At 39.1% G+C, this 14,547-nt stretch overlaps 3 protein-coding genes across 6 annotated transcripts; 2 read left to right on the forward strand and 1 right to left on the reverse strand.

Annotated features, from left to right (window-relative positions):
- The first annotated feature begins 333 nt into the window (after nucleotides 1-333).
- LOC122047594 lies at nucleotides 334-3,120 on the forward strand. Its single transcript, XM_042608971.1, has 4 exons — nucleotides 334-492; nucleotides 581-760; nucleotides 1,325-1,512; nucleotides 2,602-3,120. Exons 1-4 carry the CDS (start codon nucleotides 386-388, stop codon nucleotides 2,799-2,801), a joined length of 675 nt encoding a protein of 224 aa, XP_042464905.1. The 5' UTR covers nucleotides 334-385; the 3' UTR covers nucleotides 2,802-3,120.
- Nucleotides 3,121-3,511: 391 nt separating this feature from the next.
- On the reverse strand, nucleotides 3,512-7,170 carry LOC122047595 (3-ketoacyl-CoA thiolase 2, peroxisomal-like). The gene is made up of 14 exons (XM_042608972.1): nucleotides 7,009-7,170; nucleotides 6,738-6,814; nucleotides 6,225-6,309; nucleotides 6,016-6,142; nucleotides 5,834-5,932; nucleotides 5,686-5,753; nucleotides 5,509-5,616; nucleotides 5,351-5,428; nucleotides 5,066-5,198; nucleotides 4,883-4,979; nucleotides 4,556-4,679; nucleotides 4,371-4,479; nucleotides 3,947-4,030; nucleotides 3,512-3,863 (listed from the first exon to the last, which is right to left on the reverse strand). The coding sequence occupies exons 1-14, from the start codon at nucleotides 7,087-7,089 to the stop codon at nucleotides 3,754-3,756; spliced, it is 1,380 nt and encodes a 459-aa protein (XP_042464906.1). The 5' UTR covers nucleotides 7,090-7,170; the 3' UTR covers nucleotides 3,512-3,753.
- A 2,887-nt stretch (nucleotides 7,171-10,057) lies between these two features.
- Nucleotides 10,058-14,227, forward strand: LOC122047596 (heavy metal-associated isoprenylated plant protein 3-like). Of its 4 annotated transcripts, none has more exons than XM_042608974.1 (9): nucleotides 10,058-10,375; nucleotides 10,692-10,827; nucleotides 10,903-11,023; nucleotides 11,380-11,953; nucleotides 12,334-12,647; nucleotides 12,738-12,957; nucleotides 13,025-13,233; nucleotides 13,326-13,413; nucleotides 13,801-14,227. In XM_042608974.1, exons 5-9 carry the CDS (start codon nucleotides 12,639-12,641, stop codon nucleotides 14,154-14,156), a joined length of 882 nt encoding a protein of 293 aa, XP_042464908.1. In that variant the 5' UTR covers nucleotides 10,058-10,375; nucleotides 10,692-10,827; nucleotides 10,903-11,023; nucleotides 11,380-11,953; nucleotides 12,334-12,638; the 3' UTR covers nucleotides 14,157-14,227. The 4 variants fall into 4 exon arrangements, with proteins under 4 accessions (XP_042464908.1, XP_042464909.1, XP_042464910.1 ...); XM_042608975.1 differs by having other exon boundaries at nucleotides 10,058-10,359; nucleotides 10,692-11,023; nucleotides 11,380-11,472; nucleotides 11,596-11,953; XM_042608976.1 differs by having other exon boundaries at nucleotides 10,058-10,359; nucleotides 10,692-11,023; nucleotides 11,380-11,472; nucleotides 11,601-11,953.
- The last annotated feature ends 320 nt before the right edge of the window (nucleotides 14,228-14,547 follow it).

Raw genomic sequence — 14,547 nt, forward strand, 5'->3', positions numbered from 1 at the left:
AGGGGTGCGAAAAGCACTTCACTTAAATTACTCATCCTTCAATACATATGTCAAAATACCACTCTCCTTTTAAACTACTCTCTTTAACTCTTGACATATTTCAGAACATCTCCTTCATTTAAATTACCTATTTCCAAACTTTTTTTAAAAAAAATTGATAAAACAAAACCAATAATAAAAATAAATAAAACTTTAAAAAAACGAACAGAAGCCAGATTGCGAGGGTGTAAATGGAAGACAATTTAAGCCCAATCCGCTTCGACTCGGACCAATTAATTTCGGCTCGGCCCAATCGAAGTAGCGATCTCCGCTTGCGTTTATAAGGACGGCGACGGCAGGCCGGGACTCGCTGCCCTTCCACGCCGCCGGCGCGAGCAGAGAGGCGATGACGTTTCACCGGCGGGCTGCTCCGTATCTTGCTCCCTTTCTCTCCAACCTCAACAATTGCAACGCCTCCTCTTCCTCCTCGAGGATCTTCATCTCGCGTCGTCTGTAAGCGATCTCTCACCTCTATCTCCTAATATTCTCTGCTGTTGATTCCATTCGGAGGTGCGTTGTGTTGATCGAATTCATCTCGAAGTTCCTTCTCGGCCGCTGCTTCCTCCGCTACGGAACAGGCTGATGGCGCCGGCTTCAGTGCAGGGAGGAGAACGAAAAAGTCTTGGGGTCGGCAACTCTTCCAGATCGGGTTGATTAGCCTGACGGGTGGTTTGTTTCTCAGTGCCGTCAACGATCTAGCCATCTTCCATGGGTGTAGCAGGTGCGACTTCACTTCCTGCTCCCTTGTTACTTCTAGTTCCTCTTACCCTGTGGATTTTTCCTAGAACTCAAAATTTGATCTTGCTGGTTAACTTGATTGCATGATGCCGATTGATCAGCTACAGCACCACTTATTTTATGCCTTGTGATAGAGCGAATGGATATCTCCTGATGGTCTGTCTTCTGCATAGCTGCAGTCCTCGTTCCAAGAAATAGTTTTAGGTTTTCCTGTATACAAAGATTTCATTTTTTTTTTTTTTCGATTGGGTTCCAAATTCTGGATTAGGTTGAATCATAATAAGGATAGTTGATCTTTGCTAGAAGTTTGAGACAATTGTAACCAGTATAAATGGCCTACCAAAATTTGTGACCAAAGTAGATGCTAATTGAATTTGATGATTTTATCACATGGATTACCATTCTCATAGCTGCTCAAATTCATGTTAGAATTTACCAAAGAACTCATAATCGATTGATAGGTTTTTTTTCATTTTTTTATTTTTTAAATTGAGCTGTTTTCGTGATGAGAATCTTATGGTTTCCCTCTTATGTTCATCTAATTCAGTAAGGCAATTGAAAAGGCTAGCCAAAATCAACAGATAGTGGAGTTGCTTGGCTTGCCGATTATAAGGGGCCCGTGGTATGACGCTTCTCTTGCAGTAGGCCGCAGAAAACATTCAGTGTCTTCTACATTTCCTGTTTCTGGACCTCAAGGAACTGGCATTTTCCAGTTGAAGGCAATCCGTCGAGGAGGTTTACCTTTTGTTCAGCAGCTTGTTTTTTTATCGTACATATTTCCATTTACTTGCATACTTTGCTGATTTACTCTATGTTTAAGGTGCTTGATGTCACTTTTGCTACTGATTCCTTATTTAGACACAAGTTTTCGTGCATGACGTTTTGTAGTAGGATTTTCTTACAAGAACTTTTCTTTCAATGAGAACCAAGGGAGGATATCCACACGATGCTTCTGTTTGGTGCTCTAGATAAAATTTTATACCTTCCATGAAATTAGGAAAATGAAACCTGCTATTAGTATCTCAGTCCTCGCTTTAATTAAAATTCGATCGACTATCAGCCATCCCATATGGCAATAAGTATTCAAAAGTTTCCATTCTTTGCATTTTCTTCTAGAGGTCAAAGCACCAAGAACATCCACCTAACACTACTCTAAGAGGAACTTATTGATTCTCTAAGTTAATTTTTATATTCCCTCTTCTGGATGGCAATAGAACATTTTCAATCGATATCCTTCCGTTGTCAATGGTTTTGAATTCTTGCAAATTTGCTTTATCGTCGATTTCTTGGGTCCAACTACTGAACACTTCAAACTTGGTTTCATTTCCATTACAGTTTTTTTTTTATTTCTACTTTTTTATTTTGTTTGTTCTCTTTGTGGCCAGTCATTGTTAAAACATTCAAAACTTAGAATAAATGACGAAAACTTCATGGCTACTCATGCAACACAGTCACACACACATACACACACAAATCTTGTCGAGCTCAAGTTTTTACCGAGCTCAACTAGCAAAGTGGTAGTTTTAGTTTAGTTAAATCATTGACCGAATAAGTGAAGCATATGTTACTTTTTGAATCTTAACATTCTATAGATATATTTAAAACTATAAAATTTATAAGATATTACAAATCTTAGGTGTAAATAGTATGATAAATATACACATTATATTCTTTATATATTTAACCTTACTTTTTTTATGTATTGCTTTATTATCTGTCCGAACGGCCTTTTTGTCAAGCAGTGTATCGAGCTTGTTCACTAACATCTGAGAATGGTCTTCAATGACTTCATTGAAACTTAATTGTTGTCTCCTTGCTCTGCAGACGAAACAACCTTCTCATTTTTAAGTCACAACGACTGGGACATCCTCATTCTGGATGCTCTTGTTCATGTTCCCTCCAACGATGAGAAACACCAGACGGTACGGATAAGTGTCACAGGCAATTGCCCATTGCCCAATGCCTCGTCCAACTGTGTTCCGTGCCAACTCCCACAGGCTGCTTCTGCTACACCGGGGAAATGAAATTTGGGGTTTCTCAACTTAGTTTCTTGCCTTAACATGGTGCAAGATCAAATAGAGTCGACGAATGAAGCAGGTTCAACATACAAATCCTGACGTCTCATAGATTACAATGTAGCTAATAAGAATACTGTTGAAACAGGTTCAACATACAAATGCTGAAGTTTCATAGATTACAATGTAGCTAATAAGAATACTGTTGATGCTGCTACCATATGGTTTACTCTTCGATTCTTTTTAAAATTATCTTATTTTTAGTTCTTGTTATACACAAACTGAAGTTGAATTGAAGGTTTATTCGCCATCAAAGCTTTTTTAGTTTTAAGACTAATTACTTAACCAGAGTTCCTCATGATGGAAAATGTTCAGATAGAATTTCTATATTTTGAAATGTCGGAAGCTACTTATTTCTCTACTTGACTTTGAATCGAATAGTTTTATGGAGGTGTTTACAGAGTCCATTATGGAGGGCTCTTTATCAGTATCGTATCTACACTTAGCTCGTCCAACTTGTTTGCTGTCACTTAGAAAGTTGGTTCATCGGATTTGCTTGAACAGGTCCCCACATAAAGCTCTCATCTATGTGGAGTTCTAAGGAAAAATCAGACTACATTATATATATTTTATCTACACCATACGAGATTATTTTTGCGACTCAAACTCATAACTAGAAAATCATGCAACAAATTCATCGAGAAAAAACACTTGGTAAGTGAAGCCAAATGCGTATGAACAATGTGTGATATAATTTCATATGTTTCTTACTCTGCCATACGTTTAACTTGCTAGCAAAACTTGTACTTTAGTAACATGCAAATTTCGCAGAATTCTACTGAAGTTTATTCCAGACTATCAATGGTCGCGTCCTTTACGAACTATCTGCTCGAATCCAGCACATACAATAGTAACCTTCAATAGGAACAATGTCGATAAATGAACTTCTTGGAGAGTTGTCCTACTTAGCATCCTTGGATAATAAGTTGCCGGAATGGATCCTCTTGGCATTGGTGAGCTCATCCACAGCATCACCGCGTTCAAAGACAGCAGCGGCACCCATTCCAGTACCTGCAAGCAGCATATCGACAAATTGTTCAAACCAGAGCATAACTATGATTAAACGAGCAGAGTGAGGGAATGTAGACGGAGACCTATGCACATGGAGATGACCCCGAACCGGCAATCTCTGCCTCTGCGCTTCATTTCGTTTAGGAGTGTGCTCACGCAGCGAGCACCTGCGTCAATCCACAACGGAACCATGAATCTCATGATACTCAGAACCTAAGAATTACCAAAAATTCAACTGAAATGCTAGCGGATCACGGTATTGATGAAAGAATGTCATAGGCGTAGTATGAATTAGCCAAAACTCATGGATTACAATTCGATAAACCCATGTACCACTAGAATAAGAAGACAATTCAAATGTCGATAAATTTATTTACTCGCAAATGAGATATTAGCATGCTCCTAAAGTTTCTCTACATGCATCCAATTTCATGCAATAGGCACATTGGTCTAATAAAAAGATGGTTTCCAGTAATTGACACAGAGAACAAATGTTACGACAAGTACCTGTCGCGCCCAAGGGGTGGCCGATAGCAATAGCACCTCCGTTAACATTTACTTTTGCTGGATCCAGTTCCAGTTTCTTGCAGCAGTATGTATATTGCGATGCAAATGCCTATTCGAAAGCAAAAGTTTCAGGTAATATACAGAAAAGAAGACCATCAACACAACTTGTCCACAAAGGATAAAACCTCATTTATTTCAAACAAGTCGATATCCTCAATCTGAAGGCCAGCAGATTTTACTGCAGCTGGAATTGCAACAGCTGGGCCAATACCCATCACCGCAGGGTCCACTCCAACTGCAGCAAAACTCCTAAAACAATCATAGATAACTAATGAATTATAATGAGCTGATGTCAAGTAAGTTGGGATTAACTAGCTTTGTAAACAATAGAGCTAATGTGCTTACATGCAATACACGAATATCATCATTATGCGATATCTCAAACATGATCTAGCATATTCACTCTAAAGAAAAGATTTTAATTCCTTAAAGGGATGCACATGAAATTCAACCTGAAAACACCAATAATTGGAAGTCCTCTCTGCATTGCTGCATCCCTCCTCATCAAGAGGACAGCTCCAGCACCATCACTTACTTGGCTAGAGTTGCCTACAATAAAGTATAGCATCAAAACGACATCGGTGAAGGATCAGCTGATATTGTATTTATACTACAGAATGGAAAGGCTTGCATACCAGCAGTTGTGCTTCCATCCTTCTTAAATACTGGTTTTAGCTTTGCCAAACCAGAGAGAGATGTCTCTGGCCTAATTCCATCATCAACAGAAATAGTCACCTGCTTCTCCTCACCAGTTTTTGGGTCTACAATCTTTAATATAGATCAACATCATCAAAAGTATGAAGTAAAGGATAGGAAAGGGGCAGCAGATTGCCAGATTCACATCATGGGCCAATACTAATGTTGATCTTTAAGCGAAAGTTAGTTAATGTTGATCTTATTATTGTGACAGGATTATCTACCTTTGTCGTCAAAGGAACAATTTCCTCAATAAATTTACCAGAAGCAGTGGCAGCAGCTGCCTTCTTATGAGAGTCAACCTGAATGTAAAATAAGCTATGGCTAAATCTATGATTGGGAGCAACACGACAAGACTAACATAAACAATAACCAGACTCACAGCAGCCTGGTCTTGCTCTTTCCTGGTCACCCCATAGCGTTGTGCAACATTCTCAGAAGTAATTCCCATGGGAAGAAGACAATCTTGGGCTTGTTTAAACTCTTTCAACTAAAACCTTCAGACAATGTGAATTAGGAATAAGTAAAATAAAAACAATTCAATGAGCAAAAACCATACTTTTGGATTTACTGGACCATCCCGAGACATTGCATTTGCAGTCATGGATTCTAAACCAGCACCAATCCCTGCAGAGGCAGACAACAGTAGAAGATTGGGAAGAGCTTGTAACTCCATCAAGAAGACAAGTAAGCCAAATGATATTTACCAATATCATAGAACCCCGCTTTGATAGCGGCGGCAACATCAGCAACTGCCTGAAGTCCTGATGAGCACTGCCTGTTCACAGTTCGAACTGGAACAGTTTCTATGAAAGGAAGAATGTCCATGTAGAATATTAAACATATTTAAATGCAAAAAAAATGATCAATCTGAAAGAAGTCCAACTACCAGGAAAACCAGCATAGAATGCAGCCATCCTGCATTCACTTGCTCTTTGGGAGCCTGGTGCCAGAACGGTACCAACCACTATATCACCCACTTCATTTGGATTGAGTTTGGTCTTATCCAGCAAAGCCTAAAATACAGAGAGAGTTTCCAGGATTATTTCAGTTCTTTGATCTCTATATCATGAAACAAAAATCTGTGGAAGCACAGACCTTCAGAACAGCAGAAAGCAGCTCTTCGGGGTATGTATCCTTGAAACCCCCTCGCTTCGACTTGCAAATTGCAGTTCGGTAAGCACTAGATGGGAATTTCAGATAACAAATATCAGAATGGAACCAATGCTGATAGAAAGATAATAAACTATAGCAAAGAACAAGTGGAGAAAAATTCAGGAAAGAAAGAATTCATGAAAATTTGACAAATGAAACTTAGCCAAATGCATGTAGAGTTTAGACACATATTGGAAAAAAAAGGAATTGCAATCATGATAAGACAAGTTACATAAGGGCGAGAAGTATCTTGACCCAATCAAAATAAGTATCTTATTGATTATCTCACTTTTATTAAGAAAACGCCATTTTTAATAAGCAGCTCAAGACCGCTACCACCCAAGGAGTGATTCACAATCTTCAAAAAGAGAAACTTTTATTGCAGATTGAAAGTTCAAAAATATCATAATTTTTTCCTCGAACTCACTGATGTGATGATCATGAAAAATGACTTACGCGACAATCACGACGTCGTCCCCAAAGCAAGAGGTCCTCTGGTAGGCAGCGCTATCCCCAGCGGCACACACACAAGCCTGCGACCAAATATTCAAAACGCAGCGGGGGAACTAAGTATCTAAAACCGTAAAGAACGTCGATTTCCCAGATCGAATCCATCATCCTAATAACAAAAAAAATGACCTTCTACAAGACGAATCAAGGTAGGGGAAATGAAATCTGAGAAATCAACGAACGCTGATCGCGAAAGAGGAGAAGGGGTGGCGATTACCGAGATCAAAGGCGAAGATGCAGCAGCTGAGGGATGGAGATGCTGAAGCAGGACGCGCTGCCGAGTAATCGCCTTCTCCATCTCCTCTCGATCGGATTCAAATGAGTCTCTCGATCTCCTCCTTAAAGACAGATATTAACTTACTAAGCGAAGAAGGAGTGTCCACGCTAAGTCATAATGGATAAATATGACCGCACAAGAGTGCTTCTATGCGCGCCGAAGCACGGCCTCGGACAGACAATGGAAGGGGGACTCAATCGATCCGTCTATCGACTATTCGACTGAGAATGGAAAGATCCGACCGTGGGATTCAGAAAGGAATGTACGGAGGAGAGGATGGGGTTGTTGGTCGCATCCAGACGTGGATATGCGATTCGTTTAGCCGGTCTGCGAGAGAAAAGGTGCTGGGGCTAATATTTGTTCTTTTAGGAGGGTATTTGGAAGAAATTAATGGCGTGTACGTCTTCACATCCGTTGAAATATACAAATAAATAATAAAATTCAGCTTCCACCAACCTACTTTCTTATTACAATTACTAAAATTTTAAAATTTTAAGGGCGTAAACTATTTAAATTTTTATGTTGCTCAGAAAATTATTCAGGAATCACGGACCGTTTATTCATGAATATTAATAAATAAATAAATAATGATGAATAGGTAGCCGATAAATATTAATAAACTAATACATAAACAAGTATATTCATTAAGTTAAATAAATTATTAATATTAATCAATCTGACGCCCCCCACACATAACCAAGTTAGTAATCATGTGATAAATTTATAATATTAAATTTAATAAATTATATCTTATGTATTCGTCTATCTTTTATTATTATATTCATATCCTCAAATATCAATTTGACATAATATCGAGAACAGTAATTTTTTGAACACGAATTGAGTTTTTTTAATCAATTCACATTTAAAAAATTATCATTCTAATAATTGTGTCAAATTGATATTTGAGATCATGAATATAATCAGGAGAACTAAATGAATATATAGGATATAGTTTTATATCAGTTTCTAGATCCATTAGTTGATTTTATCCGATTTTGACCAAAAATATTTGATGGTGTTGGTCCGTGTTTTTTGGGGGGGAGGGCTAAATAACCTGAGAAGAAGTTAGAAATTTCTTACTTTTTTAACTTAGCAAGGATACAATATTAATTAAATAATCAAAAGAAAATTCATAAAATAAGTAAGAAGATACAAGAATTACTTGGTTACAACTTTAAGTGGTTGTTAATCTAAGGTAAGTGAAAGCACACTAGAAATTCTCCTTCATTGAAAGCAGAGTAGTCTCTTATAGACTTTGAAAGCTCACAAACTACCTAGGAAATGATTACAGTGTTTGCTATTTAATTCCTAGCTCCAGAGAGATTTTTATAACCTCTAGAAAAAAAATATTGTTACTTGGAGGCGTCTCTAATGTCATCTAGGACCTCTCCAATGTGGATAAAATTTTATCCACATTCTAACAATCAGCCAACGGCTCTGACTAGTTGGAGGCGCCTTCAATGTCATTGGAGGGGTCTCTGCACTTCTGCTTGAGGCACCTTCAAACTTGCTCAAGGCGCCTTCATGCCTTTTTCATCCGAGCCGCCTTAAACACATTGGAGGTGCCTCAAACACAAATTTGACAAGTTTACTCTGGCACTTGAGGCACCCTCAATCATAAGTGAGGCGCCTCGGGTCCTCAAGATCAACCTCTAAATTAATCTTCTTCGATCTTACTTGCTTGAGTGATGTTCCAGTCATCTGAAATTGATCTCGCCCGCGCCCAACTCCGATCTTCTCCTCGAATAGGCTTCCTCCTCAGTTTCTTGTCCCTCTCGTCCATCGGTGTACTCTTCCGCAACACATTATCCCTCGAATTCACTAAACTTGTTAACTTGCTTTCTCGTGTCATCCTTCTTGCTAATTGTGTCTTCTGCTCGACTTTTTATGTTCTTAAGTTTTTGCATACTTAGACACAAGATATCAAAATAGTAGGATGCAACTTGACTTAATTGATCATATCAAAACTATCCTGGAGTACTTACAGATGGACTTAGAGAGCTCGAAATGACATAAAATTATGTCTTATGTGTTCATCTACTTCTCTTGATATATTCATGCTCTCAAACATTAATTTGACATATTATATTGAGAGCAGTGTTTTTTTAAATACGAATCAAGTTTTTTTAATCAATTCGTGTTCAAAAAATTATCATTTGGAATATATTGTGTCAGGTCATGAATTTAATAGGAGAACTAGATGAATACATATGATCTAATTTTATGTCATTTCGAGTTCTTTAGATTTATCAGTAAAATTTATTCAGTTTTAATGAAAAGTGATTGATAGACCTAGAAAATTCGAAATAATATGAAACTAGATTATATATATTCATCTAGTTTTTCTGATTATATTATCTCCTTAAATATCATTTCCATACGTCATTTTGAGAGCAACAATTTATAAAAAGGAAACGAATAAAAAATTCTATTTCATGTTAAAAAATTATTGTTCAAATAATATATTATGTCAAATTAATATTTAAAGTTGTGAATATAATCAAGATAATTAAAAAATATATATATGACCTGATTTCATGTTATTATGAGCTTTTTAGGTCTATCAGTCGATTTTAACTTGGTCTTAACTAATGGATCTAAAGAGCTCGAAATGACATAAAATTATATATTATGTATTATTAATATAATTTTTTTATTATATTCATATTTTTAAACATCAATTTAAAATACTATATTAAAAGTACTAATTTTTACAAGTCATTTTTATGGAGTTAAATTTCACAAATTGATTACTGATTGTTACAAGCTAAGAGAATTATTCCCAATCAATTTCTATATTATAGATGGGCATTGATAGATGATTTTGTCATTTTTTAAATTTAGGTACGTGATTCCGGAATTTTGTTAAGTAATTTGCCGTTAATTTTTCAAAATATAAGGAATAATTAGAAATTTAACAAAACACACTATTATTTTAGCATTTTGCGCCATAAATATAAGCATTATTATCATGGCGGTCGAACAAGATCATCATCGAGTCTTCAACGACTCCAGCGATCTGTTCGTCAAGGTTCGTCTCCTTCCCCACCCGCCTGCTCACGGCTCCACTAATTGACTGGCGGAGCTCCAAACCGCTGGAAATGGTGGAGCAAGAGCGAAGGTCGTAGGAATCCAAGGGCGTCCGCATCAAGCACGCGTTCCACACCAGCCGGAGCGGCTACCAATCCGCCGCTTTCCCCCAAGGCCTCGAGTAGCCCTACGCCGTCGATTGGGGGTTCGTCGCCATCTTCGACGCCGAGTTCCAACCCCGACCTCGCTCTGGTGCAGGTCAGTTGTAAATTTGGTGAGCCCTAGTTGCAAAATCGCATTCTCTTGATCCCCAATTCATGCATTGTTGAAGCTTTAAAATGTTATGTTATCTTTGCTCATCGATATGAATTCGCAATCGTGCAATGTTGGAGTTAAAAAAAAAGAAGAAGTCATCTTGGTTTCGACCTAAAAAGCTCATCTTAGTGATGAATGCATGCTGACACAACTCCAAGACATGTAACAAGACGTGGGATCATCGTCTACCCACACATTTTTCAGATACAATGGTGAATTCTGCTAGCTTCGCAATTGATCTTTGGTACTTGATCTCAGGTTTAACTTAATTGCAGGGACTTCTGGAGTGTGGAGGATGCAAGCCCTGGCCAATGCTGGTGGTTGGAAAGATCAAACCACTATTGGAGACATGGATTTGGCTATTAGAGACTCCTTGAAGGCTGGAAATTTCTGTTCATTGAAACCTAGCAGGTGTTTGTTTTTTGCTTGAATTATGTTGTTCAAATTTTGAGGTGTTTTTTTGCTTCCAAAGTTTGTACCTTGCAGGCAAAAAATGAACTACCGAGGATGTTCAAGATATATACATTTCAGCAACACAGATGGTCTTGACTCGTGTGGCCCTGCAAATTTGTTTAGTAAGATGTTCAAAGAAACAATACCCTGCAAGGTAATACGATTTGTTTCAATGATATACTCATTGTCAAGTTCTTCTACTTCAAATTTATGAGCACAACCAAGAGGATGATCTAACACCTCTCGCAGTCAATCCAAATGGAATTTAAACCTTGATTGAATCATAAAAAGAATACCAAGCTCAAGAAAGCTTCCTAATGGCACAAAGTTAGAAGAACAAATATAGAAACAACAATTTAGGGTTTGAACATTTTGCTGATAAATTTATTCCAGAAAGTTGAAATTGTTGGATAACTACTGAATTTGTGTGTTTACAATTCAAAGTTGGTATGTTGCAGAGGGTTTCAGTGTGGAAGAAAGTTCATCTATTCTATGCATTTTTCTTTGCAGGAAGGCCTTTTTCGTCTATTGAGTGATCATTCCAGCTCCCCCTCTGCTATCAGAAGTTCATCATCAAAATATTATCGCTGTATATATTCCACGGTATATCAACTCCTTTTCAGTCACTTGTTTAAGATCGAACCTACAGCTTTAAGTAATTAACCACAATGCATGGCTTCTCAAGCAACACTTTCAAGAATGTTATTTACTACTTTATGTTTACAGTGCAGGGCCTTTCATTTCATCATCTCCTAGATCTTGTTTGAGAATGCCATAGCAATGCACTTGCCAAAGGAAACCATATCTATGAATCGATCGTCACTGCAAAGCTAGGGAATCTGCAAGAAATAAGAGCAATTTCTAGATCACAAAAAAGATATCATTGCCACATCACACACAAAGGTATGCCATGAAAGATCAACATGGAGCCTTATACACCATGTGCCTTTTGTGTATCAGGATTCACCCGATGAAGTCTCGTCGACTTGTTCATCCAATCTATGCCATTCTTCCTCATGAGATTCAGTAGATATGTTTCCAACTGATGAAGATGATGCTCATTACCTTGGTCAACATCAATGGAGTAAGAAAATATGTTCATAGTGTTAAGATGAGTATTTGTTGTTTATGTTGATGAATATGGTTCATAAGCTTAATTCGTGGATACTTTATCGTCTCTACCAAAGCGAACATCAAATTTTGTATGTCTAATTGTTTATATCGATGAATATAGTTCATAAGCTTTATTTGTCCCGACTTTATCATCTCTACCAAAGTGATTAATTTGTGTGCAACATAATTTTTTTAGATGTTTTTTTAGGCATAATAATAATTTATTATAGAATATTTTTTTTTCTGAACAAGATATTTACTTCCATTATACTAGTAATGTATTATCCACTCTCTTTTTATTTATATGTATAAAAAATTATTTACCCATTCGGGTGCTGCTACGTGTCGCAGCGTAGCGAACTCTTCTCCTGTGATGGTCCACATCGGACGGCTCTCCTGCGCCCGCCAAACCGCCACCGCACGTATTATCATTGCCTGCATGACCGTCTCGTAACTAATGCGTGAGAATCACCCGCTTCTTCACCGATAATTTCTATTGGCTGTTTTGAGGAAGAGCATTCTGAATTATATGGGTGTTCGTTGGGTACGTTGTCGTTATTGATGTCTATATATTGCCTTCGGCCACCCTTCGCCAGTTCCATTTCCTCTCGATCCACATCGAAAAGGAGAAAGAGAGAAGGCGAAGAGTGGCCGCCATGGGAAAGGTACGATCGAGTTCCATCTTCTCCTTCGATGCATCCTCCGATCGATCGTTTCTTTGATCCATTGTATGCTCGTATTGGCTTTCGCCGCAGAAGAAGCAACAGAGCGAGGACGGGCCGGCGATGGCCGGCAACGCTGTGGTCGAGGCGACGGACGAAGGCGGAGAAAACGATGAGGAAAAGGAAAACAGAGTCGGAGGCAAGGGAAAACCGGAGAAGAAGGACGATGGAAGCATCACTGTCGTCTTAAAGGTCGACATGCATTGCGAGGGCTGCTCCAAAAAAGTCATCAAATCCGTCCGAGGCACCCAAGGTATGAGCCATCTCGTCGTCTCTTCCTTAATGCATTCCTCTACCGATCGATATCTCCGTCGAGCTAGGGGTGGAGGCGGTGAAGGCGGATGCTGGGATCGGGAAGCTGACGGTGGTCGGGAAGCTGGATCCGTGGAAGCTTCGAGATCAGGTGGAAGCGAAGAGCCACAAGAAGGTCGAACTAGTCTCGCCGGCCAACTTCCCCAGGAACGCCAACTCCGCCAAAAAACCCTCAGCCGCTAAGCAAACCGACGAGAAGAAGAAACCTCAGGAAAAAGTATACCATCATTTCTATCATTTTTTTTCCAAAAACAAAACAGTTATTGACATTAATTTTCAATTATTTTTTCACGATCCAAAAATCATCAGCTGGTGGTGACGACGGTGACGCTTAAAATTCGATTGCACTGCGAAGGATGCATCCGTCGAATCCGCAAAACCATCCTCAAAATCAAGGGTGAGTTTTAATTTCCAATTTATTTCTTCATGTTTTTTTTTTTCGGTGCAAATTTCTCGCGAACTCGAAAACGTAGAAATGACTTTTGGCTGACAAATTTCACTCTACCCGTCAATTTTTTTTTCCAAAATTTTCAGTCTATAAGTTTCTTCAAAGCATCAGTTTATTGTTTTTACGATCGATGATGAAACGAACGGATTTGAAAATCGAAATTCCAAGGGGCTAAGTGAAATTCCATCAGTCTTTTTCCGTTGCGCCGGATTGAACATGTACGGCTTATAACGTACCTTCACCAGCAGCATAGAGGAATATTCGCAGGCTTTTGGCTTTCTGCCTCCTTTCCGATTCGACCCTGGTATCGACTCTAATTACTGTTGTGCCACTCAGGTGCGGAGAGCGTCGTATTCGACACGCAGACGGATCAGGTGACCGTGAAGGGGACGATGGACGCGAAGCCGCTGCCGGAGAAGCTGAAGTCGAAGCTGAAGCGAGACGTCGTGGTGGTGCAGCCTAAGAAGGATAAAGGCGCCGGTGGTGGCGGCGACGGGGAGAAGAAGACTAAAGACGGCTGCGTGGATAAAAAGAAAGGCGGAAAGGGAGGCGGTGGCGGCGGAGGGGAGAAGGAGGAGAGTTGGAATCCGGCGGCGGGGGGTGCGCCGGCCGGATACGCGATGGAGTACTACGGTGTGCACGCACCGCAGCTCTTCAGCGACGAGAACCCCAACTCGTGCTCCGTTATGTGAACCAAATCGGATGTGAACCAAGTACGATGTAAATAACATAGTTCATGCGTTTTGATATCAAACAAATTACGATACAGCAATATACCGCTACGACCCGGATGTGGTACCCTCTTCGTGGGTCTTTTTCTGCTACAAGCGTCACTTTTGGAACGTCGTTAAGATGACGGTGTAGCACTCTTATTACAAATTAGAATTTTTGATTTCGCGTTGAATTTTTTGTATGAGAAAATGTACGAGTTGTTCACCTCGAACTACGGTGGTCAAGGAGCCCAGCCGAGTTTAAACCCGCCTAAGCTCGAGCTTGACCTGGCGATTTATGCTGGTTCAACTCTAGCTCATTTGAACCTATAGAATTGAGCTAAGTTTGATATTTAACTATGAGCTCAAGCAC

Source organism: Zingiber officinale, chromosome 2B (genome assembly GCF_018446385.1).
Source record: "Zingiber officinale cultivar Zhangliang chromosome 2B, Zo_v1.1, whole genome shotgun sequence".
Classification (NCBI taxonomy): Eukaryota; Viridiplantae; Streptophyta; class Magnoliopsida; order Zingiberales; family Zingiberaceae; genus Zingiber; species Zingiber officinale.

Coding starts and splice junctions, on each gene's coding strand:
- LOC122047594 (XM_042608971.1), top strand. CDS start 386: ATGACGTTTCACCGGCGGGCTGCTCCGTATCTTGCTCCCTTTCTCTCC. Junction 493..580: donor ATCTTCATCTCGCGTCGTCT/GTAAGCGATCTC, acceptor TTCATCTCGAAG/TTCCTTCTCGGCCGCTGCTT. Junction 761..1,324: donor ATCTTCCATGGGTGTAGCAG/GTGCGACTTCAC, acceptor CATCTAATTCAG/TAAGGCAATTGAAAAGGCTA.
- LOC122047595 (XM_042608972.1), bottom strand. CDS start 7,089: ATGGAGAAGGCGATTACTCGGCAGCGCGTCCTGCTTCAGCATCTCCAT. Junction 6,143..6,224: donor TGCTTTCTGCTGTTCTGAAG/GTCTGTGCTTCC, acceptor TCTGTATTTTAG/GCTTTGCTGGATAAGACCAA. Junction 3,864..3,946: donor GGTCATCTCCATGTGCATAG/GTCTCCGTCTAC, acceptor TGCTGCTTGCAG/GTACTGGAATGGGTGCCGCT.
- LOC122047596 (XM_042608973.1), top strand. Junction 13,234..13,325: donor AGAAGAAACCTCAGGAAAAA/GTATACCATCAT, acceptor AAAAATCATCAG/CTGGTGGTGACGACGGTGAC. Junction 13,414..13,800: donor AACCATCCTCAAAATCAAGG/GTGAGTTTTAAT, acceptor TGTGCCACTCAG/GTGCGGAGAGCGTCGTATTC.